The sequence below is a fragment of the Ctenopharyngodon idella genome, chromosome 15, assembly GCF_019924925.1.
Source record: "Ctenopharyngodon idella isolate HZGC_01 chromosome 15, HZGC01, whole genome shotgun sequence".
Classification (NCBI taxonomy): Eukaryota; Metazoa; Chordata; class Actinopteri; order Cypriniformes; family Xenocyprididae; genus Ctenopharyngodon; species Ctenopharyngodon idella.
Genome location: NC_067234.1, coordinates 1512220 through 1536191, shown reverse-complemented (window position 1 = coordinate 1536191; position 23972 = coordinate 1512220). Strand labels below are relative to the sequence as shown.

The window sequence follows — 23972 nt, the reverse complement described above, 5'->3', positions numbered from 1 at the left end:
TAACTTAAAATTCCCAATTAAATAGGTACTCCTCAAAGTAAAATTACAGATGATTGAGTGGAATTAGCCTAATCCTAGATTTAGTAATATAAATGGAGAAAATAGAAGCCTGATTTAAAACTGGTTTAATTTGTTTTTGGAGCATACAAAAATGCTTTAGGCATGTTTCTCTAACAGAGATATAATAAATGTAGTTTTAAAAGATAATAAAACAGCAAATAATGCCTAATAGTCACCTTCAGCTTGTGAAGATTTTTCTGATTTGTCATCCTCATCCATCTTTTCTTCCTCGTCTTCTTCAGAGATTTTGTCAATGAGTACTTTAGTCTCAGTTTTTGAGGGAGAAGCTCTCTCATCCTGAGCATTTTTGTTCTCAGGGGTAGGAAGTGTGTCTGTGGACTCATGATCCATGGGCTTCTCCACAGCCATACCATCCACGGAACAACCCATCTCTTCCTTGGTCTTAACTTCCATTGCATCTTTTTCCTCCACTTCCATCTTCTCCTCCTTGGGCTCAAGCTTAAGACCCAAATCATTTGCTTCCTCTTCTTCCTTCACTTCCTTTTTAGGAGACAGGGCTTCAGATTTTTCTTCTTTGACATCCTCTATGTTACCGTTCTCCACTTTGGGCATCACATCTCCGTGTGCTTCCTTCACATCCTCATCTTTGAGCAGGGTCAGAGGGGTGAGGGGATCAGACATGATGGGCAGTTCTGCACCCTTGCCCTGTGTGAACTTCTTATGGGCCTCCAAGAAGCTCAGCTCAGGGTCGTTGAGGATGTGGTAGTCAGTGCGACTGACACCATGCTTTGCAGCACCCCGCAGGAGGTCTCGATCATGGCGTCCGGGCTCCCACCAGGCAGGAAGGTCGGGGCTGGGTTGGCACAGACTCAACCTCTCCTCCAGCAGAGGGTGTGGCAACACCTGCTCCCTGATCCGCCGCAGCAGCTCGATACGATAGAGCGTCCGTGAAGCCCGCTCCTCTGTAATGGGGTCAATGATGAGGGTGGGGTCTGGCAGTTCTGCAAGCAGAAAGATGATGTTCAGTTGAATAATCGAAAACGTGAAAATTCAAATCAAAGCAACATCAAAATGTAAAATGCACAAATAAAATTGCAATTGCAATTACAGTGCAATTTAAGTAAACTATTTTCATGGCAGACAACCTATATATGGCGATTCTTTACTAATTCTGTAATATTTTGTTTGAATAGATAAAAAGAATTAAAAAAAAAAAAAAAAAAAAAAAAAAAAAATCAATCTAGGCATTACAATATAATGTCCAGTATTAAAACATTGAGATTAAGATAATATTTAACAGTATTAACAGTGTTTTTTTTTTTTTTTTTTTAAAGATTAACTGAATATTGGATGATGGCAAAGGTAATCTAAATGTAAAAAAATAGGGAAATGAGCTGCACAATTAAATCTCCAATATAGAAGGACAGTGATAAAAACAAAATCTCTTTTATTAGCTATCAATATGGTTCTGATATATTGTGCATGTTTCTTCTAAGGATGAAGATGCATAAACAGAGGGAAACAGAAATACTTAAATGTAGAGGAAGCAGACTAGGTTGGGGCACAATGAAGAAAATGTTTGGGACTACATAACCAAAAAAGGGGGAAAAAAAAAGAAAAGAAAAAAAAAAGAAAGAAAGAATAAAAATCACAAAAGGGAGGAAAAAAAAAAAAAAAAATCTTTGAACACTTCTATTGCTTTTAGCAATAGCACAAATTCCCACTTTCAAAAGACAGAAGTTTACCTGTCTCTGCTTTGACCTGCATCCGGCACACCCGCTTACACATGGCCACAAAAGAGTAGTAATATTTTTCCAGGCTCTCGTCTGTCTTCTTGTCCAGACGAGCAAAAGCACGGAATTGGGACCAGTCAAAGCACTGTCTGTGCACGTCATAAACCACACCAAATGTGGACACCACGCGGTAGAAATCAGCCTCTTCACGCCTTGTCCATCTGGAAAACAGATGTTGATAAATGAAACTGAGGTGATGCGTGACTAAAGGAGAAGAACTTAGAACCCCCCCCAAAATGGAAGATCTACAAGTAGCTCACCTCTGCCGACGCTCTTTGAAATAAGCTGCTCCATCAGCCAGCAGGGCGGCGCTGTCAGGGATGTAAGGTGATCCCTTGGCCATGAAGGGCCCTCCTTCAGCCATGAAAGCCACCGCTCCTTCTGGAGCATAAGCTCCTCCCTCTGTTACCATGGCCAGGATGTCATCACGCGGGCGGCGCCGGCGCCGGTCAGGTTTGGTCATGGCTTCCTGCCTTAGTTGTTCGCGCTTGTGAGTGCGCTGATAGGCCGTGATGATGCGGCGCAATCGGGCAGTCAGAGCCGAGGCTGGCGGCCAGTAAAGATTGCCTGCCTTGCCATTCTCACCAGGTTTAGGAGCTGAGGGTGGACAAACAGACGATAGTAAGCACAGAGAAGTAAAAATCAAGTATGATGGGTAACACCTGTGCACTAGGAAAACAAATACCTTCTCCAGCCTCACCATCCATCCCTTCATCTTTATCATCCAGAGGAGAGTTTGTAAAATCCTTTGGACATACAGAAAAAAAGTTGAAATGAAATCCAATCTATTACCAATAATGATTTTAGACAGTCAAAACTAATATAGTTCCAAACTCACATCCAGATCGTCTTTGAAAGGCATACGGAGTGGCTTGTACTCTGGGTCTTCATCCTCTCTATTGTGAAAAAAGATAAGCTTTTAGAAAGGGAGAAAACACAAAGAAAAGAAGCAAAAAAAGGAAAGCAGGGTGATGGATAAAGAAAGAGGGAGAGAGCCAGAGAAAGAAAGAGCAGGAGGAGTCCCTCTTGCTGGGGCTGTGATTTTGGGCCAAACTTACCCCTCGACACCATCTGCCATTATGTCCGCTCCCCTCTGCTCGGCAGCGATGGCCTTGGCATCAGGCATGCCCACCCTCTCCAGGAAACACAGGGTGGGGTCAGCACGCATAGAGTTATACTTCTCATAGCCTAGCGGAAGAAAAGAGAGCAGCGGAGAACATAAAATATGCATAATTACAGGGTAAGCTAAGGGCTGGGGAGCTATTATTTCCCCTGGTGATGTTAAAGCAAAAAAAAAAAAAAAAAAAAAAAAAAAAATATTACTGGTGTCAAACGTAGTTAACCCCCCCCCAAAAAAAACCAAATAAGTTTCCAAAGAAAAGAAATTTCGCGCATACACACACACACAAAATATATATAAAATATATATCTATACACACACGTAAATCAAACCAAAGAAAAAACAAAAATGAAACAAATAGCAAGCCAGAGGAAAATGCCCGTTGAAACTGTCCAAGCAGAACAGATTTGAGCCTGCGGATCCCTACAGTGCACAACAGGGGAGGCGATTGGCAGGCTGGACCCACTTCAGCTGAGCCGCTGATCAGACGGGGCTTGAGCACCCCCTCCCCCGCTAGAACATCACATTTCAATTAGGATTTATGCGGTGACACATTGTTCCTAACTGCCGCCGCGCCCCGAGCCAAACTGTAATCATGAGGGGGTTTATAGGCCATCACTCTTTCCTCTGCAGTCCAGGCCTGCCACCTCTCCTCTCCCTGTTTCCTCCCCAGACCTCCCTACTGAATTGGGATTATGATTAAGAACAGGCTGCCTGTGTTATATACACGCTCCTGTGTGTGTGTGCGCGCGCGCGTGTATGGAGGCCAGCTGTTAACGAGGTAGCGCAGCTCAGCGCACCAGGGGAGACCAGAGAGAGAGCTCTCTGTACACACATTCAGGAAAAAGACCAATCTGAGAGAAGCATAAAAGCCCCTCACACCAAGATTAATATCGGTGGTGAGAGCAGCAGACACTATTAAATAAAGCGACTATTACTACACTTTATACAATTAAAAGTCAGCAGCTGAAAAACCCCTTTCCATCTCTCTTATTAAATACTGCTTCTGGCCCCCTTTCCCCCAAAAGATAAATTGTGACAGCTGCGTAGCTTCACAAAAGAAACAATCACGTCCCAAACGGGGAATTTAGCAGGCTCTCCCAGAACACTTCTTAACACTGCGGGTCAATGTTAATACAATGTGCTAAGAGGTGCCTGTTGCCTCTGATAGATTAGATCTTGGCTTTTTCCCGCTATCCATTTTCCCATCAACTCTCCATCTAGTCCAGGATCAGCCATTCAGAAAATATCACCAATCAATCTCTAGGCAATATTACAATAGGTCAACATTAGCAATTGTCACCTGTCACCGCAAAAGCACCAGTTGGAGAGCAGCCGTAAGAAGGCAGAGCTTACCATGCTTAAAGACGCCGATGAGGAGGGACTTGTCAGCATCGAGATCCCACCAATCAGTGGGGACGTCGGCATGGAAAGGTTGTGGGATCCAGATATCCAACTCGCTATAAATGAAAGACAAACAAACACACACAGGAAAGGGTGATTAAAACCAGGAGATGGCTGCAGTGGCATATAATCTAATGAGAGCAGCATTAATGTCTATCTGCAGACATCTGGTAGGAAACGCAAGCATTAGCAAGCCACATCTCATTTAGGCCCATTTCTCATCTTGTTTGTTTAGGGCCAACCTGATTATGGCCAGAGATCTGAGTCGCTCACTTATCTCACCCTGTGCACTTGCGTGCACATGAGCCCCTCGCAGTCATTAGAACTTCAGTCGAGTCCTTGAGATCATCAACATGGCGAGCACGTTTGCACATTATAAATGCATGCACATCTGGGTGGGGGTGTTGTCAGAAAGGGGGAAGAGGAGGAGGAGAAAGAGATGGAGGGAGAGGAAAGATAACAGCAGGCAGGATTCAGTGGAAGGGAATGGAGAGAGATGCCAACCTTGAATCAGTTCCCTCTAGGATTCTGTCTGCCTGGTCTCCGATGACTTCTTGTCGCAGATAGTACAGCATGCGGACCCGCAGCAGCACTCTGTCATAGATAGAGCGAGCAAGAGAGAGGATAAAAAGGGCAGAAGAGAACAAAAAAAAAAACAAAACAAAAAAAAAAACACACAGATGAGTTGGGGGTTAATGGAGTGCCACACAGATTTGAAAGGAAGGAAAAAGGGACAAAGGAAGGAGAGAAGGCAGAAAACAAAAGAGTGAGTAAGTTTGGCCAGCTACGAGCTGTGCCAGCAGCAGTAGCAGCGGCAGCAGCAGCTCTTTGGCATGTGCCACGGCTCATCCATCATGCTGCCAGGGCTGATTAGCCACGCTGTGCGGCAGCCTCCACGCCTGACAGATGGCTGCACATAATCACCTCTGTGTGTGCCGCCTTTCACCCGCTTCCAACAGGTCTGCCTGGCACCTGGCCTGGCACCGCGCCGCTGCGCTTGGGGAGCCGCCCGTACCCACCCTCTCCCCCCTCCTCCACGCATACGGACTCTAGCACCTTCATCCTCTCGTTTTCATTTCCTTCCTAATGCTGTTAGGGAAGTTGGGGAGGTGCTAACGGGACGCCTCCAAAGTACAGAGGCAGAAGTTTGCAGTGCGGCGAGCAGATGGTTGGCGGTCTAAGCACCTCGCATTTATCGTCTCGTAACGTTTCCTCAGCTGTTGCTCTGTTCCCCTTCTCTGGATGCACATCAGAGCCAGCAGTGTAAACCTTGTTTTCCTTTCTCTCTCTCTCTCTCTCTCTCTCTCTCTCTCTGCTGTCACTGCCTAGCGTTAGGCAGGACACAACAATGCTGGCCTGGCAACAGAAATTATTTATCAAATGAAACCAGAGAGGCCTCAAAAAACAAAAGACGAAAGCCGGCGACACAGGGCATAACAGACATGTGGGGTGAGAGGGAAAATCATTATATGCGGCCTGATGAGCTGAACGATGAATTATTGAGTGATCCTAAAATCTTTCGTTTCAGTGATGAAAAAGATTCTTCATGGCCTGTCATTCATTATTTCATTGGCAGAAGCCTTTGCCAGAAAGATGGGACTCTTTCTTTTGCCAGATTCTCTACAGCTGGCCATTTTTTAACTGACATTCATTAGTCAAAGCTAAACTATGGATGAGCCAAGCAACTTAATGAAACATCTGCACCACAAGGTAACAGCACAAACTCACTTTTGGACATGTTCAGCTAAATTCATAAGTTTGCTTTGATTAATTTTTCAAAGTTGAAAACCTTTTTACAAGTCTTCAAATGCACCTGCTTCTGAGGATATCAAAGGTTACTTTCAAAAAAAGACAGCAGCAGATACTTTTACAAAAATTGGTGGGAAGATTTCTATTCATGTCCGGTACAAAACTTTGACCAGATCTAAACTTATACTAATTATACTTTGATCTTAAATCATAGTGTCTCCAAGACCCTCAATGGGGTGACTAATGTTATCACATTGACCTAGAATTTTTACTCCACAAGTACTTTAAAGTGCAACAAACAGCCAATTGAATTTTGGAGTAGTGGGAAACAAGTTGGAAAATATCATGGATTAACTATTAGTATATATTAACTATATATTCACAACTTTAATAATTTCACAGATTTTATTTCATTTTATTTATTTTATTTCACAAGACCATAACCCTGGAAACAGATTTACATTATTTTTGCTGGAAGTTTCTGTAAAGGTGGAAAAGGACATACTTGTTGCAGTGGTGTTTAAGGTGTCTCTTATAACTATCCTCTTGAAGGAGGATGTCAGGATTACAGTCAGCAAGCCAGTCAGCCTGTGGCATGTGAGTTTGAGCAGCCTGCGGCTTCCCCTTCTTCCCTTTACGGCCCCGGGGCACTGGAGCAGACAGTCCTGAAACCACAAAAATGCCATCATTTAACACGTTAAGAGGTAAATGCAAGAAAGAAGAAGTGCAATTTCGAGGTTGTAGTGTCCTACCAGAGTGGTTGGTCAGTGTGCGGCTCTGGCCGTCCTCGGTGGGGGTGATGAGGTCCCAAATGAAGCTCTTGATGTTCTCGTCTCCACGGTAGTGGAGCAGGCAGTAGGCCAGGAGGGCACGGCAGATGGTCTCTACGTCTCGCTCCCTCAGCGGACGCTTAAAGCGTCCATGGGACAGGATGTCACCCCAGCGGCCCCAGCTACGCACAACAGAGAAGAAGTTAGCCAGGGCACAGTTCAAGCCTTTTTGAACTAGAGTTCTGTTCAATTTTGTAAAGCAGCACAAAAATGTCACTGACAAGACTAGTTAAACTAATTCAAAAAGTGAATTTGTACTGTCTGGGAAAAAACTATCACAGTGTCAAGATCATTTAAGAAGAGTATTACTCTATGATTGTACTATTTCTCACAAACTGGAGGAGGGGGGGTTGCACCACTGCCTTGCTGGCATGGAGCATGACCATGAGGAGACCCAATGCCCTTGTTATTTGATGGAGTACTCAAGCGCTCTCTAAGCACAAGCCTAAAGGGCTTTTGGGGAAGAGAGAGGGGGGGGAAGGTCTGCTCTGATTTCACAGCATTACACTGCTTTCCCAAAAAAAAAAAAAAAAAAAAAAAAAAAAAAAAAAAATCAGAAGAGACAAAGCTCTCAGACTTGATGGATCTAATTTGCCATATAGCCCAGGGGTCTAGACGTGTCTGACTGAAAAGGAAAAAAAAAAAAAAAAAATTATATATATATATATACACTGGTCAGACATGGTGCGTGCAGCCAGCCATGATTAGTGCTGAGTGCACTGAGGCCTGGCGCTTAATTAACTGTGCGCGTTAGATAGCGCAGTGTCTGCCACTGCCCCGGGACAAGGAAGCGTGACAAACTCGGCCACTGCACTGGTGGCCTGTGAGCTACCAGATATTCTCATTCCAAATGGAAAACAAGACGAGACAAGGGGAATTTGGATGGCGATAAAATAAAGCTGGAAGCTGAATATCCTGTCTCATGGCACTGAGATGGACTTCCTGCTAAAGCTGGTTTCTATGACGAGCTACGATTAAGGGAAACTGAAATCTATTAATGAGGGACATGGACTGAAAAAGTTAGTTGACTGCAATAATTTTAACTTGCATGTTTCTATGTGGAAAATGTGTGGGGATATTTTTCCCAGTGGGGGTGCTGTGTTGCCCTACAGGGTCATGTATAGTTGATTTTGAGCAAAAAGCATCTGCTAAATGAGAACTAATTATAGGGAAAGCCCCAGGGACTGCTCAATTGCAAGATGTTGATATAGAACAATTGTGATCTCAGTAGATTTTAAGGCTAGCATAGTCTGCCACAAAGATGTTAAAATCAACAACACTTTAATGAGACCATTTCCAGACTGCACTCACCCATACACCAGCAGGTTCTTCTCCACTCTAAAGCACTCACTCCGGGGGTACCCCTGGGTTCGGTCCTGGGGCCTCCGTGGTTTCTGAATGGGCTTGTCTTCAGAGTCACTCTCAAGCTCTGAATACTCCATCAAATCATCCTCCTTCATAGAACTGTAGTGACGAGTCTGCTTCCGGACCCGAGGAGTGTCAATCACCAGATTATTCTGACAAGAGATATGATCTGGGGTTAGAACACTCCCACATGTATTTAAGACAGCAGAAAAGGATTCTGTTTGTTCAGCACAATGATATATGTGATTGCTAGATAGCAACATGGAAGACCTCTAAATCAAGGACATATGCAGAAAATGTGATAAAGCACTTATTTCTCATGTAGATAAAAGATGCTTAGTGCCTATAATTCTCTTGAGTGCAAAGAACAGTGGTAATTACAGAAAATGCTTCCCATGGCCAAGTTTAAACAATTTCGCCTTTGCTCAATTACGGCTACATTCCATGCACTGTTAGCCTGGGGAAATCAGCCTCATTAATTATGCCCAGATAGCATATTTATGAGGAGTGACACCACCGAGTGTGGTGGAAACTACCCAGATTTTAATTTACACCATATCTTCAGTTATCAATTGTCAAACAGAATTATGAATATGATACCCGTCAAAAGCTGCTAATGCATGACCCTGGCATTAACGAAACAATGAATAGTCAGCCATAACTGCTCCACACATGATTACACAAGAAAGAGGTGCTACAGATTAGTGTCTCACTTTATGCAACATCTCCTGTGAGGCATTTCACAGTACAAGAGAGCTCCTTTCCTCTGTTAATTTGCATCTTACCCTGCCATTGATCACATCCAGGTCCAGCTCTGCTTTCTTTGCCCATTTCTGCCAGAAATCTGGGTCCTCCAGAGAAATGTCAGTTCTGTTCCCAGAGGCCACAAAACTTGCCTGGTAGGGGGGAAAAAAAGAATGTAAATAGTGAGATCAGAGACACTTACCCTTTAGGTTGCACTATTTTAAGAGCAAGATGAAATGGGTAGTAAGCATATATGCTGGTAATTACGTAATAGCATTGATGGGTGGGTCAATTTTTTTTTTGTTAAAATCAAATACCTCAGCCATGTCAAAAAACAAAACAAAAAAAACAACAATTTTAAATGCCATCACCTTAGCAAATGTTGAGCCTTTGCCTTCTGATTCAATAGTAATGGTCTGTGTGCGTCTCTGCAAAATCTGATCAATGTCTTCTTCACAAAACTTGGATCCCTCGTCCTCCTCATCCATTAGAGCTCCATAAGCCCCTTTACGCAGGAGGTCCTCAATCTCCTTTTTAGAGAGCTGCTGAACCTAAAAAAACCCAAACAAACAAATTAAAGATCTCAAATTTACTGTTTTCATCTAGAGTATTTCATGGAATGGATAAATTTAGGTAAAAAGGAAAACAAGTCTCAGTGCACTGGAATCAGAGGTCTTTCCACTGACTGCCAACATGTGCAAAGTATGTTTGATTAATGAACCATCTGGATTACTGTTTCAGTGAAACACCACAAGATGGTGGCGCTGTGTGCAGTTCATACCCCATTGGCAGCATTCTCCCTTCCGCTCATGGACTGAAGCACAGCCTTGTCCAGTCCTAACTTCAAACTGGCCTTGTCAAACATTTCTCTTTCATAAGAGTTTCTGGTGATCAGGCGGTAAATCTTCACAGCCTTGCTCTGTCCTATCCTGTGGCATCGGGCTTGTGCCTGAAGGCAACAGCACAAAACAGTCACACACCACCCCTAAAGACTCGCACACACATCCTAGAAAACTGCTAAGGTTGCACAATGTGATAAAGCACTTCCAGCTGAGTAGCTAGCTGGAATGCAGCTTTAAGATTCTTTATGTAATAAAATGGCTTCCAATTCAGGTCCAGCACATTTTCACTTGCATATGCACATTATATGGTGTGAAACTACCATGCTTACCTGTAAGTCATTCTGAGGGTTCCAGTCAGAGTCAAATATAATGCATGTATCAGCTGCAGTTAAGTTAATACCCAGGCCTCCAGCCCTGGTGCACAGCAGGAACACAAAACGGTCAGAGTCTGGCCGTGAGAAGCGGTCAATAGCTGCCTGGCGGAGATTTCCTCGAACTCTGCCATCTATACGCTCATATGGATACCTAGATTACAGGAAATGGAGCATACATTAACTATATATATCTAGTGGTTGATTTAATTTCTTCTTAAGTATTTTCTGTTATTTCTACCCTGACATATGAGATTGCACATTAAAATAAAAAGTGTTTTTCTCTCAATTCATTGGCAGTGCTGTGGGCTCAGACATCCTACCGTCTCTGGATGAGGTAGTCCTCCAGGATGTCCAGACAGCGCACCATCTGGGAAAAGATGAGCACACGGTGACCCCCAGCCTTCAGTTTGGGGAGCAGCTTGTCGATCAGCACCAGTTTTCCTGCAGCCTGGATCATGGCCTGGAGGTGGAACTCCGGTTGGTCTAAGGGGTGACTCTCCCTGAACTCCTCCATTATCTTCTCCTCAGCTCCTACAGACAGAGAAAAGAGTGAAATTTAAATCTGGCTGACTGGAGAAATGGTTATACAATAAGCATACACCGTTAGCAAATAAAACTGTTTTCAATTTACATGTAGAGTTTCACATCTGAGATTGTTGCTCACCATTGATGAGGTAGGGGTGATTACAGCACTTTCTCAGCTCCATCATGGTGTTTAGCAAGTTGGGAACACTGGATCCTCCTCCACCTCCGCTTCCTCCTCCGCCGCCTCCACTCTTGGACAGAAAGGCAAAGTTCTTCTCCAAGATGGCACGGTAGTATTTCTTCTGCACATTGGTCAGCTCCACTTCAATGATGGTCTCCTCTTTCGGAGCAAGATTCTTCTCTACATCCTCCTTCAGTCGGCGCAGCATCATGGGCTTCAGAATGCCCTGCAGCTTTTGCACCTAAAACAAGGAAATGACATCCATTAGAAAACATCCAAGCATCTCTGAAACGTTTTACAGACCAAGTACAGTGGTTTAACAAGTGCTGATATTCCATACCTGCTCTTCTGTTTTAAGATCTCCAAACTCCTGCATGAAGGTAGACTCTGAAGGAAACCTGTCTGGCTCCAGAAAATTAAGGAGACTGAAGAGCTCCTCCACTGTGTTTTGCAGTGGGGTCCCAGTCAGCAGGACTTTGTGTTCCTATGGAAGATAGAGAGTCTTGTTAAGTAACAAACAAGAATTAATTCCTCTAATGTCTTATCCAATGTTGACCAATAAAGGAGCTCTAATCTGCAGTATTGGCAGATACTGATCACCAATACCGATCATCGAAATAAATACTACATAAATAAAAGGCTTTACATAGACCCACTGCAGTTATTTAGCAATTCTTAACAACAAAATATTAAGGATATTTATTAAAAAAAAAAAAAAAGATAAGAAAATATCACGAATTGACAACTCTATTTATTGGCAAGCAACATGTGCAACATATCCCATTCCCCTCCCTTAAAGGTGATTAGGAACAACTTGGAGCTTAACAAATATAGCATTCCTATGAATTAAATATCCCCAAACTATCAACAGAAAGTTATCAAATGTAAAACTACTGCATAGTCTTAACAGTATAAATTAAATATAGATTAAGCCTACTAAATCTACTAAAGAGCAGTGAGTGATTTTTCTGTCTTTTGTTTTTTTGATTAACATTTTAATTTTTGAAACAAAGCAGCAGTTTTTTTGGGCTGCTGTCCACTTTAAGACTGAATGCACAGATCCAGTATCCTGTTACATATGTGACTTGTATCCCCGTTTATGTTCACTTAAGAGAAAATCGACTGACATATTTCTGTGTGTATTTGACCAGTTAAGCACAAACCTGAAGCCCAAAGTATACTTTGCTTCTCCGTGTTCCACTCCGTCTCGGAGCACACAGAAAGCCGCTAGAAGAATAGCATCTCTTTCACAGGTAAATGCAGTTTTAATAACTCTTATTGAGCATGTCCTGCAGTTTAGCAACAGTAGACTGCATTTTACAACAATCACTGATGTAGCTGATTTTGACGTTGAGTTTTATCTTTTAGGGAGGAACCAAAGCGCACCGCTGTGATGGAAAGAAATGCACTAAAATTGCACAGCTCTAGTTTCTTGCTGAACTAAATAGAAAAATTCAAAGAGCATAACAGAAAAATGACTTAAAATGAACTTGTGATTTTTCAGAGCTGGAAAACATTAAAATGCCTGAATAGTTACAGGTTTGCAGCACCATAGGAGCCCTGCATATAGTAAAAGTGAAAGCTATTGCTATATTTACAGCAGGTTATTTTCAGAAAATATATATATATTTTTTTTAGGTTGAAGTGGAAGCACTAACCATGTCCATCATCTTTAGGCCCTCAAGCAGCTTGCAGTTCCTGTTCTTGAGTCTATGAGCCTCATCAATGATCACACAGCGCCACGGCACACTCCGTAGCTCGGGGCAGTCCGTCAGTATCATCTCAAATGTGGTGATGATTGCATGGAATTTGTAGGCTCCCTTTATTACACGACCCTGCAGGAAGACAGATTTTATTTACAATGAAGTGGCTCTTGAATGCACAGCCTTATGTATAGAGTCCTGGAGAAATCTTGTGAAGCATAAACTCAAATGATAAAAAACAAAAACAAAACAAAACCTATGCTTATCAAATGACAAAAGCAGCATTATGTACCTGTGTGTCTCTGTAGTACATCTCATAAGCCTGAATAGTCTTTCGGCTAGCCTGGCTACCATGATAGACCACTACGTTTAGCTCAGTCCATGTCCTGAACTCCCTCTCCCAGTTGGGAATGGTGGAAAGAGGTGCAATCACCAAGAAAGGACCGTGGATTCCCTTCAGGTATATCTCATAGAGGAATGTGATGGACTGGATTGTTTTGCCAAGGCCCATTTCATCGGCTAAAATGCAGTTTCGTCTGAGAGCAGGAAAAAAAAAAAAAAGTGCAAATGCACCAGTAAGAATACAATTCTTCATGCAGCGGCTGCAATTCATGACATCCTTGAATTTAAAATGGCATCAAAAATGCACTTCAGCCCATGTATGAGTGAGTCGTGCAGCTGGACAGCTGGGTAATTGCATACATACGTGTTGTACCAGTTGAAGAGCAGCCAGTTGACTCCCTCCAGCTGGTATTCCCTGAGCGCATTGCCGTTTTTATATTCTCTGGAACTCTCGGATTTCTGCCAGTCACTGGTGGGAGGTCGCTCCTGTTTCAAATAAAACAATTCCCGTTAGTGGTTTCCGTGCAACCGCAAGAACGTGGCCCTCTCCCCTCACTAGCTCAGCACTCCAAAGCAAAAATAAAGAGAGGGCTAGAGGAGTGCCAGCTCTTACCACGCGCTTCGGCTCTGGCTCACGTGCCATCACTCTCTCGAACTCTTCAATCTTCCCTTGGTCGATGTCAGCTTTTAACTCCCACGTGCTGTCCTCGTAGGGTAAGGAGCACCACTTTACCAGGTACAAAGTTACAGGCTGCAGGAACACACATCAACACAACAGTTTTCCAAAAGAGGGTTTAATCAAGGTTATCCATGTTTTGAAAGACAGATGGTTTGAGAATGATTGAAGCAGATGGATGAGAGAGACAATCATACCTCTCCATTTTCATCGGTGCTTTCAGACACATCCAGAACTCTGTCCACCTCCACATAATCTGGGTTGAAGGGCTCATCATCCATCTGTCAATAAGAGTGTGATTGATTGGTTAGTTGGAGCACTGCAGAATGGTGGTTTCACTGCCGCTTGAGCCGCAACTACTATGAGCCTCTAAATGAGAATCTACCAGGTGGAATAATTTTATGCCACCCACATCAGAAATCTCTCTGGGAAAACCCCACCTGGTTTTGACAGTGAAAAGCCCTTTCGAATGGTAGCGTGGAGTTGCGCAGCAGAAATGAAAGTCTCAGCATACATTTCAATACAACTGCTTGAATTACTTTAACTTGTGAACCAAACTAAGCAGCATGTTAAGGGAGATTGCGTGCAACTGAGATAAGGGCTTGAAGTGAGGCGTTTTATTGCTTTAGCGTGCATGAGATTGTTCAAAAAGCCACTATAATACCAGCACAATACACCACTGTTGAGCATACATACTGCCACCATTATCAGTGAGGGCCATAAAATGAGGGGGGAAAAAAACAGAATGGAGAAAAAAAAAAAAAAAGACAAAATGGTGGAGGACAAGGAAAATGGAGGGCTGATGCTAACCTCACTAAGGAAGTTACTGAGGGCTTGCTTGGCTTTGAACCTCTTAACCTTCTGCTGGATTCTCTTATCCTTCTCCAGCTCTTCGATGTCTGCCCAGCGACAATGCAGGTAGGAGCTGAAGAAAAAACCCCAAAAAACAATAAAAAGGTCATGGGTGAACAATGACTTGACAGGTTATGATCCATTGGCATGGGTAGTTTTAAACTTACTCATTTAATAGTTTAGTAGCTTGTTTGCATTATTTGGCAAATTGATTCAATTAATGTTTAACTCTATGTTTAACTATTCTCCAATTACCTTCATTATGCAAGAAAGACATTAGCTAGAAGACATGTTAGGTCAGATACTTACAAGCCTTTGAATTTGACATAAAACTCTTCAACTTCCACCTCTTCACCAGATGACAACTGTAAAATAAGCAGCAGGAATAAAATTTGATCAAAACGTGTTTGTAACATGTTTGGCCTTTAAATCACTAGTGTGCATATTATTCAACCATCACACCATCAACAAGTGTAACTCATTTCCTGTGACAAACAACTGTGTTTTAGCATTGCTCTCAAATGTAATGCCCCAGGACAAAAGCAGTATGACAACAGAGACTAGGAGGAAAAAGAGAAAAAAAAAAAAAAAAAAAAATAGAGCAATCCTCCCCCTATTCTCTTTCTCCAGCTAGTAGTACGCTGTGCGGCTGAGTCATGAATCACTTCAGCTCCTCTACCACACACAGCCCCATTCACAGGGAGCTGACCCAGGGCCTGGCTTCCTGCCAAAACCACAGCGCTACGGCAGACGCCAAACCTACCATTTCCTCGGGCGGGAGCCCATTTGCAGCTGCGCTACTAAAAGCCATGCACGGTGTATTATTTTTGGCCAGGCTTTGCTTTGTGGAGCGGTTTCAAAGGAGTAACGTTGCACACTGCCACGGCCTGCATCTAAGGGTCTGTGATTAAACATGCTGAGAGACAGTTTATTCTTACATGTTTCATCTCAAAACCTCACACAGGCTTTGCTCTGAACCGGCCATGGCCTTTACTGGATTAATACTACTACTGTCAGGCAGAAGACAATATCAGCCCACTCAGGCATCTTCCTGGCAATCACAGGGTCTGGGGCAGGATTTGAGACAGCTGTTAGGTGTAATCTGCCCTTATCCAGCTGACAGCAGCGGTTAAAGCTCATGTGAGAGGCTTTTGGTGGCTCAGCTCACCTCTTTCTTTCCAATGCGCATCCCCATGATCTTCTCCACCACAGGGCCCTCCGCATCTGGCAACTCCTACAGTACACACAGGAATGAAGGACACAGAGTCAGTGGGAGAACATCCATCACGCATAACAACCAGCATGTTACATCAGCAGTTTTCTAACTCATGATATTGACCTGCTGCTCAGATGTTGTTGGAGATTTTGGTCCTGGGGAATCATCTCCATCATCATCAGAAATTCTGAACTCCAGGTCCTCAGTATAGCGTTTCCTCTTTACCTGCCGGCTAGATCGCCTCTTCTGTAGTAAACATTCCCCCCCCCACCCAAAAAAAAGTTACAAAAATGGCCAAAAAGGATTTTTTTTTTTTTTTAATCAGCATTATCTTGTCAATCTTTAGGTATCGGTTTTAGCCACAGAAAAAAACCATATCTACCACTAGCAAAGAAAGCATTCAAACTTTTCTTAAAGACAATAAGAACTTTGTTTTTTAATAGCCAAAGTGAAAACTTTAACAATATTCACCTGAACACCATCATCTTCCTCCTCCTCTGGTGAATGTGGCGGCGTTTTCTCCACATCAGATGTGACAGAGGGCTCTCTCTTGCGCTTTGCCTCTTTCTTGGTGCTGTTACTGGACTCGAAGTCAGATTTTTTTGCACTGTGGGTGAACAGGGAGGTTTGGTTAATGTAACAGTCACACCAATAAACCACAGATTTGTCTGGGTCAAATGTCAAACCATCACGCTGAAAAGTTTGTTAAAAAAAAAACAAAAAACAAAACATAACTGTTCATACCAGTCCAAGAACTTTAATGCCTTTCAACTTATATATACACATGAATGAATACATAAGGGAATGTGTATATTTCTGTTTGTTTTTATTTTTTAAATCACTTGTTAGCTTCAACAGTTCAATTAAATAGCAAATGGACAAATAAATGTTTAAATGCAAGTAGTTTAAATTAAGATGAGATGTACAGTTGTAGAATATTGTAGGCTGTCCATAGTTTTTGTATTTGTTTCTGTAGTTCTACTCAATTTTACCTTGTGTTCACACACAGACCAGGAAGAAAAAAAAAAAAAAGAATGGTCCTTTGCCTCTTAAGTTTGGTTTCAGACAGATAAAAGGAAAAATAAGAGAGGGAAGACAAGAACTAGTTAACTCCACTTCCAGTTCAGAGTCGTGCTCTCTCTCCCTGCCACAGATTACACAATGCCCTGAAGGTTTTTGCGCTCTCTCGCTCTGGGGCCCCCCTCTCTTTTCATTCGCACGCCAAGAGCAATCAAATCGCCCTGGTAACCGGCGGTCACGTGACCCGCACCTGTTCCTCTGGCTGGACGCCACTGGCTAAAGCCATCTGCTTGCCTCAGTTAGAGTCTCTCTCTCCAACACTCCTCAAGCACCTGCAGCCGCACCGCTCTGTGGCTTTGGGTTTCATACTGTCACTGCTCAGCAAACACAGCCAGAAATAAGGAGAAAAAAAGGCACATACAAAAGGAAGAAAGAGGGAACAGGAGGGGAAAAAAAAGCCACGAGGGCAGGAAGAACACTCAGTTTAGGGGGAGGGAGGACAGGCTTCCTTTCGATGGCTGACCTTTATGAATCATAAAATGCAAAGAGCTGCTATAGGACACAGAACATACACTGAAGATCCAGTTGAACGGGCCAGCGGGGTGGGCCATGGCGCGTGTAGTCTTTGAGATGAACGGGCAGAGAGAGAGGGGCTAATTGGCATTAGTAAGGGGAGGATGCAGGCCCTACTGCAGGTTTGTATGAGCCACACTGCTCCAGAGCTGACACTCAGGAGGAGGAGAGAGGGCCAGGGGGTTAATGGGACACCTGCCGTCGCCAGTGAGATGACTCATCTTCAGCTGGACCCCCGCACGGTGCTCTCTCTAACAGCAGCTGCTCACACACACACACACACACACACACACACACACACACACACCCACCCGTTTACCCTCAACAGCTCTTTTGCAGCGTCGGACAGGCGCAAACGTAAACAAGCATACATAAACAAGATGAAAAAAAAAAAAAAAATGCAGAGAACGAACATGCTACGACAAGTTAACAACTGCAAATAAAAACGGGCATCTGTGTCCTTCAAAGCAAGCAGGCTAATTAGGAACCACCAGACAAAACAAGGTCACACTTTTATTTTAAAAAGAGGGACAGAACCCAAACACACCCTGTTAGAGTACTAGCAAGAGGAATCAATGGAGGTTGTGCAATTAAAATTGTGCTAAACGTGCCTGAATTAGTGGAGGGGAAATGCCTGAGAGTGCCGGACTGTGAGGGAAGAACGTGTGGAAAGAGGATGTGAGTGGGTGAGTTGAGATATGTGAGAGAGGGAACACAAACTGTGCTGTGGAATGGGAGGAAAGAGAGGGAGGGCTAGAAAGAGACTCGGCAGAAGGATTGTGAGCATGTGATAATAGGTGGAAAAGGACAGTGTAGGCATGCAAGAGTTTGTGAAAGTGTTAGAGGCCCAGTCGAGGAGAAACACAGGAAGAGAGTCGGGGGGAAGCAACAGTGTTGTGTCTTGTGCTCTCAGAGCAAGGTCACCCGTGCTGTGGAGCCATTCAATTCCTCAGCATCACTGAGAAGGCTGGTTTACTGAGAGTGCAACTGTGCTCAAAAAGAAACATGTTCTGCGTTACACAGACTTGTGTTTCATTGTGCCTCTGAACAAAGCAACATACATCTTACAAAACAAAGTAACATACATCTTAAGGTGGTTAAATTGCCAAGAGACTATTCAAGCTACTTTTTTTAACCTTCTTAAAGTCATTTTAAAAGTGGAGGGTCTTTCATGCGCATAGCGTGGGGGCTGGCTTTTTGTTTTAAATGAGGGAGGTTTTGATGGAATTGGGTAGCACCGGCGATTTGAGTCTTCACTCTTGCTCGTCCCCCCAGTGGCTGCGCATTTAGCGTTCGGCACACTTCTCGAATCCATTCACCGCACTGCCTCACTCGCTCGCTCTTTTGAGGCGGTGGCCTGTCTGATCACCAAAGCAGCAAACCCAAGAATTCACAGGAACTGAAAACTCCCAAGCTCTGGTGGGACAGGCCTGGCAGTCTTAGAAAGATAAAATAAACAGGAAGGACAAAATTGGATGCTTGGTCCTTTCCTTCTGTTGTGCCATCCACCTCTATGCACTTTGTCTTTGAGGTTCAGTCACACAGAATTCAGCTTTTTTTTTTCCACTGGAGCCTGGAGCGAAGACAAGGGGGAGTGCTTGTTTGAGGACAAATAAGCAAGCAGTCTGGCGTAAAGGTGATGTAGTCAGACTCGCAAGCAAACAGGCATGCTGGTCCCGCAAGCGAAGAGCTTTGAGTACACACATTGCAGCACTTCCTATGCAACCGCGACTGTTGTGGTTTTTGTATGTGAGCGCACAGGATGTAGCTAAGATAATCTGCGAAAGAGAAAAAGTCTGCTTCGACATGAGAAAAAAAAAAAAAGAAAAGAAAAAAAAAAAAAAATCAAAGGGCTGACGGAACTGCCCACCCAGGTTAGGTGGTTATGCAGTTAGAAAAAAAACCCCCACCAACTAAAATGGGGGTTTGCTGTAGTTGCTTGGGAACCTGCCAATAAATTGAAGGTGAGAGGTGTGTATTTGCAATGCAAAACAGTCTTCTCGTGGGGGGAAAGAGCCACATGCAATGCAGCACTGAGGAGGGATCTTTCTGAAGTGTTTGATGGCTGTGTGTATGTATAGGGGAAACAAACCTGGGTACACAGACGCTCAAATTTTACTCTGGGTGCGGCCTGAGAATGACTATTTATAGTTGTACTTTCTTTGTCAGATAAGAATGCCAACAGATACAAGGCCAAGACTTTTAATGTCCAACCTACTTTCCACTTGCATGATCGAAACTAGTAACTAAACAAGGAAAACATTAAAAGAGCTGATAAGACAGACAACAAACAAATGGAGAAGGGGGAAGGGAAATGAATGACATACTCTCATCAAATGTGAGATGTGCTATATGTAGCCCACTTTTTGAGAAATGGGGCCACACAGTTTTAAAACTATCCACAGGGACTCTCCAATGCCACACATCCAGCACTGTAGCAGATTTGGTCAAATTCAGGCCGGCATGATTAATGAGACAGCATTGTGGACTAACTAGCATTAGTTGCCATTTTGAATGGAGACATTCCCCCTCCTCTTTTCCTTTTTCACAAACACACACACTTTCATCCCTCCTCCCCTTTTAGATGACCTACTGCTCTGGCACTGTGCTGCAGATGAGCTTGCTTTGGCCTGGCCCTTTTCCTTTGGATGAAAGGGACGCGGTGGTGGAGTGACAGGCTTTGGATAGGCGAGGGGAGGAGGTTAAGGGGGAAGGCTGACACATTCCTCAGCCGGATCATGTTACTACCTCAGCTAGAGAAAAAAAAAAGGCCATATAACCTTGGTGCTCTGCATATTTAGGATGGATGCATTTTCATTTTCTTTTTTAAAAGGGAATGGAAATGGGGGGGGGTGAAATCAAAAGAAAAAAGAAAGGGGCATCATTTAAAATGTGATGAGCACCATGATTAACTGTATCAAGAAAAGAGACAGATATACTGTGGATTTACATGATAACATGCTGTTTTAGGCAGTGGATATTAACATAACATTCTTGACAGAACAAATGACCAGAAAAGATGAGTACCTCTTCACAGACCTACAGAATGAAGTTCATGTAACTAGGGAGGATTTATCAGAAAGGCGTCAAGTTTGTGGTTTAGCACTTGCAGTTCAAAGCAAAAAAAAGCTGTTGTCTTTTAAAATCTATAGAAAATATCAAGTTCCTTGGGTCTCAAAAGTGTGATAAATAACAACCTAATGCTTCTGAACTGACTGAACTCTGATTATAGCACCATCAGCTTGTACCACACCTAGAAAACAACTCATAGTAAACATATCTACAATTCAATTAACTAGATGATCACATGAGGCTTTTTGACTCCATCCACATGTACATGGGTAAACATACAATAAAGATGTAGATATTACATTTGGAAGGTCATGTAAAAGTATTTGCAACATTTAGATTATCAAACAGTTTAAAACTGTAGATTTTTTTTGAAGGCAAGGTGAACACTACAAAAAGCTCAAATTTCACATACCTGGGCTTTTTGGAGCTCTTAGGCTTCGGGGTGGCAGTCTTCACTTTTTTCTCCTTAGGTTCCTTGGGTTCTTTGGGTGTCTTGGGAGTCTTCGGGGTTTTGGGAGTCTTGGGCTCTTTCGGTTCCTTGGGCTCCTTCTCCTTTGGCTTCTTTTTGCTCTTCTTTTCAACAGCAGACTGTTCCACGGGAGTCATAAGACTGTCTCCCTCGTTCATCAGAGCAGCTGCCTCTCCACCAGCCTCACCGCTGATGTCGTTACCCTCCTGGCCTTCACTTACCTTGGCTTTCTTCTTTTTCTTCTTTTTTGGCTTGAGCTCGCTCTCCGTCTGCTGTATGTCACAGCTGGCTGGTTGGAGGTTTGGGCCCGAGGCAGGTGCCTTACTGGATGTTATCATCTCCAGGGAAGGGTCTGATGGAGAATGCTGATGACAGGGGAGAGAAATGAGGAGATCTGTTAGTACCAAGAATGAAGAAATATAAATCAAGGCAGAACATAGAATTAGAGGATTTCCTTGTATTTTTTGCATATCTCACAGGAGCAAAGAAGCTAAACAAAGCTCATGGAATCACTGCTTCATTACATCGATCAACTCCAGATCCATTCCAAGTAGCAAAAACATTTTTTTCCCCTCTTCAGACAAGCTAGACCAAGTGGGGGGAAAATGAATAAAAACATCTTAACATTTTTATGTACTCAAACAGCTGCCCCTGCTGCTGTTGGCCCTTAAGGCATGCCATGTTACATGGTCTGATTCCCTTTGCTCCCATTAGTGCCAGTGCTAGTTGTAGCTCAGCAGAATCAACGCAGCATTAGTTTTGCCTTTTTTCTTGCAGTTATCTCCATTCCATTCAGACTGACAGGGAACATGTTGGCAGCTGTGCTAAGAGTCCAGCTTCTCAGAGTCCCTGCAGCAGATGGGACTGAGGCATTATGACACTAATAAATTATATCTATAATTCATAAATGCCTCAATTTTAAACGTCAGCAAATTTAATGCAAAGGCTACAGCTTTCAAAAGGCATACACAAAAAAACTGCCCTGGTGAAAACGGTTTCCATCCTCGGAAACCAGGAAGATTGTGTATTCTTTATAAGCTGTGTGTTGATTCTAGTCTAGAGTTTTATTGCATACCATGCACTTCGCTTTAAAACAAAAGACTTTGTAAACCACATCATTGTGGTGATGAAATGCATATTTCCTGTAAACAACAGCATGAGAAATAAGGGTGCACCGTGCATGCCAAACAGTGGCAAGGTCACAGAAAATGCCCAACACCCAGTCCAACGGTGGTCATTAGAGCAGCTGGAACAGCGAGTGTTCTTCTGGCGCTTTAACGGATAAATGTCTCTCCTCCTGCCAAGCCTCCCCAATAATCAATTGCATGAATGACAATAGGCCTACCGCATGTGCTCTCTGCATTTCTAATTTGACAGCAGCAGTCCAGAATACAATATGTTCAATATAGGATTTCATCTCTCGGAGGGAAAGACTGACGTGTCAGTTAATCTAGCAGGCAAAGTGCTCACTCGATGAGCTAAATACTCCCTGAAGGAGCACTGCTCTTCGGCTCAGCACGGCAGGCTTTTTGCAGGGTGAACCCGTGAGTTAACACCCAATTCATCTGATGAAAAGCTGGCTCCCAGACATGGAGCCTAACCCTAGCTAAACTTTATCTTCAAGATTCATTACTTACTGCTGCTGAACTTCAGTTTGCTTCTGGCTCAGAGCAAATCTAATGAGCTACAAATTTATGGCACTGAAACACCATGATACTGTAAGCTAGTTTACTAGCAGCTAACTACTCCAAATAATCCCCCCGCCCCCCCCCCCCCCCCCCCAGCATAAAAGAGCTTGACGATGCCAAAGTAAAGGCTTTTCTATCTCTGTCAAACAAGTTTATAAATGGACAATGAAAAGACCTGCCACATTAGGACTTTAAGACATATCAAAAAGCTGTGCAAACAGAGACACTAGAACATTTATACACTTGACATTTTACCCATTCTGTGTCGCAACTTCCTTTTACAACATTTAGTTTGCGCAAATTAAATAGCAGCAAAGGCAAACATACAACAGTACCTTCCTGGCTATATAAGCTGAATATTTAGGAAGTACTGCTCTGGTTGCATCTGACCCAGACAGAGTGCGACACCACCAAGATGGCTGGCAGCTGCTGTCAGCAGAGAGTCTTAAGCAGATAGCACCTTGCATAAACTGTTAAAAATGAAATAAATGAATCAAACATGGCTGTTTACTCTTCACACAGGGCATTACTGGATTTAAGCCATGGCTAGGGCTGTCACACAGTGAATGAATTTCCCTTGCAGTGATGTTGTGTGGATCAATATTGCGATAAGCAATATTATCGCCATAATATTATGCTGTTATATAAATAAGCTTGTTGGGCTATATTTATATTTATAACCAGAGTTGGCCAAGTTACTTTCAAAATGTAATACATTATATATTACTAGTTACTGTCATTTAAAAGTAGTTACATTACAATATTACTGTCTCTGAATTATAATGCGTTACACTACTTTTGCGTTACTTTAGAGAGATTTTTTATTTATTTTTGAGATAACTTAAAATTATATATATATATATAAAAAAAATATAAAATTATGCCCTTTGAAGGTTATTGGACACTGCAAAATTTTTGTTCTTTAAGTTTGTGACAAGCACATAATTATTACTTTTTTCATTGGAGTATTAATAAAGAAGCCGTCCTACATTCATTAGTCTCACTGTGTTGTGCTTGGAAAACTGCCACATCAGCAGCAGGAAATAGACATACTATTTTACCTGCTGATTTTTTTTTTCCTCTGGTGCTGGAATGTCTTGTGGTATTGGTAAAAAATAAAACTAACACCACTTGATTTCGGGTTAAAACGCGTTGTTGTAACGTGTGTTACTGAGATTGTAACGAGTATAATATTACCCAAATTTTAGTAGTAATGTGTTATATTACTGCGTTACAGCAAAAATATAATTACTTTTGTAATGCGTTACTCCCAACACTGTTTATAACAGTTCCGATTATCAGTTAAGATATTGCTTTCATCTTCTTACAACTGATGGCAAACTGATTTTTTTCACAAATATATGGCGTGGCCTGAAGGACAGACGCAAGTAAATCACACATGCTCAGTTCCCT

At 42.9% G+C, this 23972-nt stretch overlaps 1 protein-coding gene across 1 annotated transcript in view; it reads right to left on the bottom strand.

Annotated features, from left to right (window-relative positions):
• Positions 1-23972, bottom strand: part of LOC127495015 (chromodomain-helicase-DNA-binding protein 7-like) — a 51177-nt gene that overhangs the window by 4967 nt on the left and 22238 nt on the right. Inside the window, exons 3-31 of the mRNA XM_051861374.1 lie at positions 20815-21236; positions 16209-16344; positions 15861-15983; positions 15690-15755; positions 14831-14886; positions 14480-14594; positions 13867-13950; positions 13607-13744; positions 13358-13479; positions 12944-13187; positions 12607-12783; positions 11289-11432; positions 10907-11189; positions 10563-10773; positions 10198-10393; positions 9808-9975; positions 9398-9577; positions 9068-9178; positions 8229-8434; positions 6840-7039; positions 6593-6752; positions 4843-4932; positions 4291-4394; positions 2873-3002; positions 2653-2710; positions 2500-2560; positions 2075-2411; positions 1767-1975; positions 237-1022 (exon numbers count right to left, since the gene is read on the bottom strand). Coding sequence (XP_051717334.1) covers positions 237-1022; positions 1767-1975; positions 2075-2411; positions 2500-2560; positions 2653-2710; positions 2873-3002; positions 4291-4394; positions 4843-4932; positions 6593-6752; positions 6840-7039; positions 8229-8434; positions 9068-9178; positions 9398-9577; positions 9808-9975; positions 10198-10393; positions 10563-10773; positions 10907-11189; positions 11289-11432; positions 12607-12783; positions 12944-13187; positions 13358-13479; positions 13607-13744; positions 13867-13950; positions 14480-14594; positions 14831-14886; positions 15690-15755; positions 15861-15983; positions 16209-16344; positions 20815-21236 — 5317 coding nt within the window. The remainder of the gene's footprint in view (positions 1-236; positions 1023-1766; positions 1976-2074; positions 2412-2499; positions 2561-2652; positions 2711-2872; positions 3003-4290; positions 4395-4842; positions 4933-6592; positions 6753-6839; positions 7040-8228; positions 8435-9067; positions 9179-9397; positions 9578-9807; positions 9976-10197; positions 10394-10562; positions 10774-10906; positions 11190-11288; positions 11433-12606; positions 12784-12943; positions 13188-13357; positions 13480-13606; positions 13745-13866; positions 13951-14479; positions 14595-14830; positions 14887-15689; positions 15756-15860; positions 15984-16208; positions 16345-20814; positions 21237-23972) is intronic.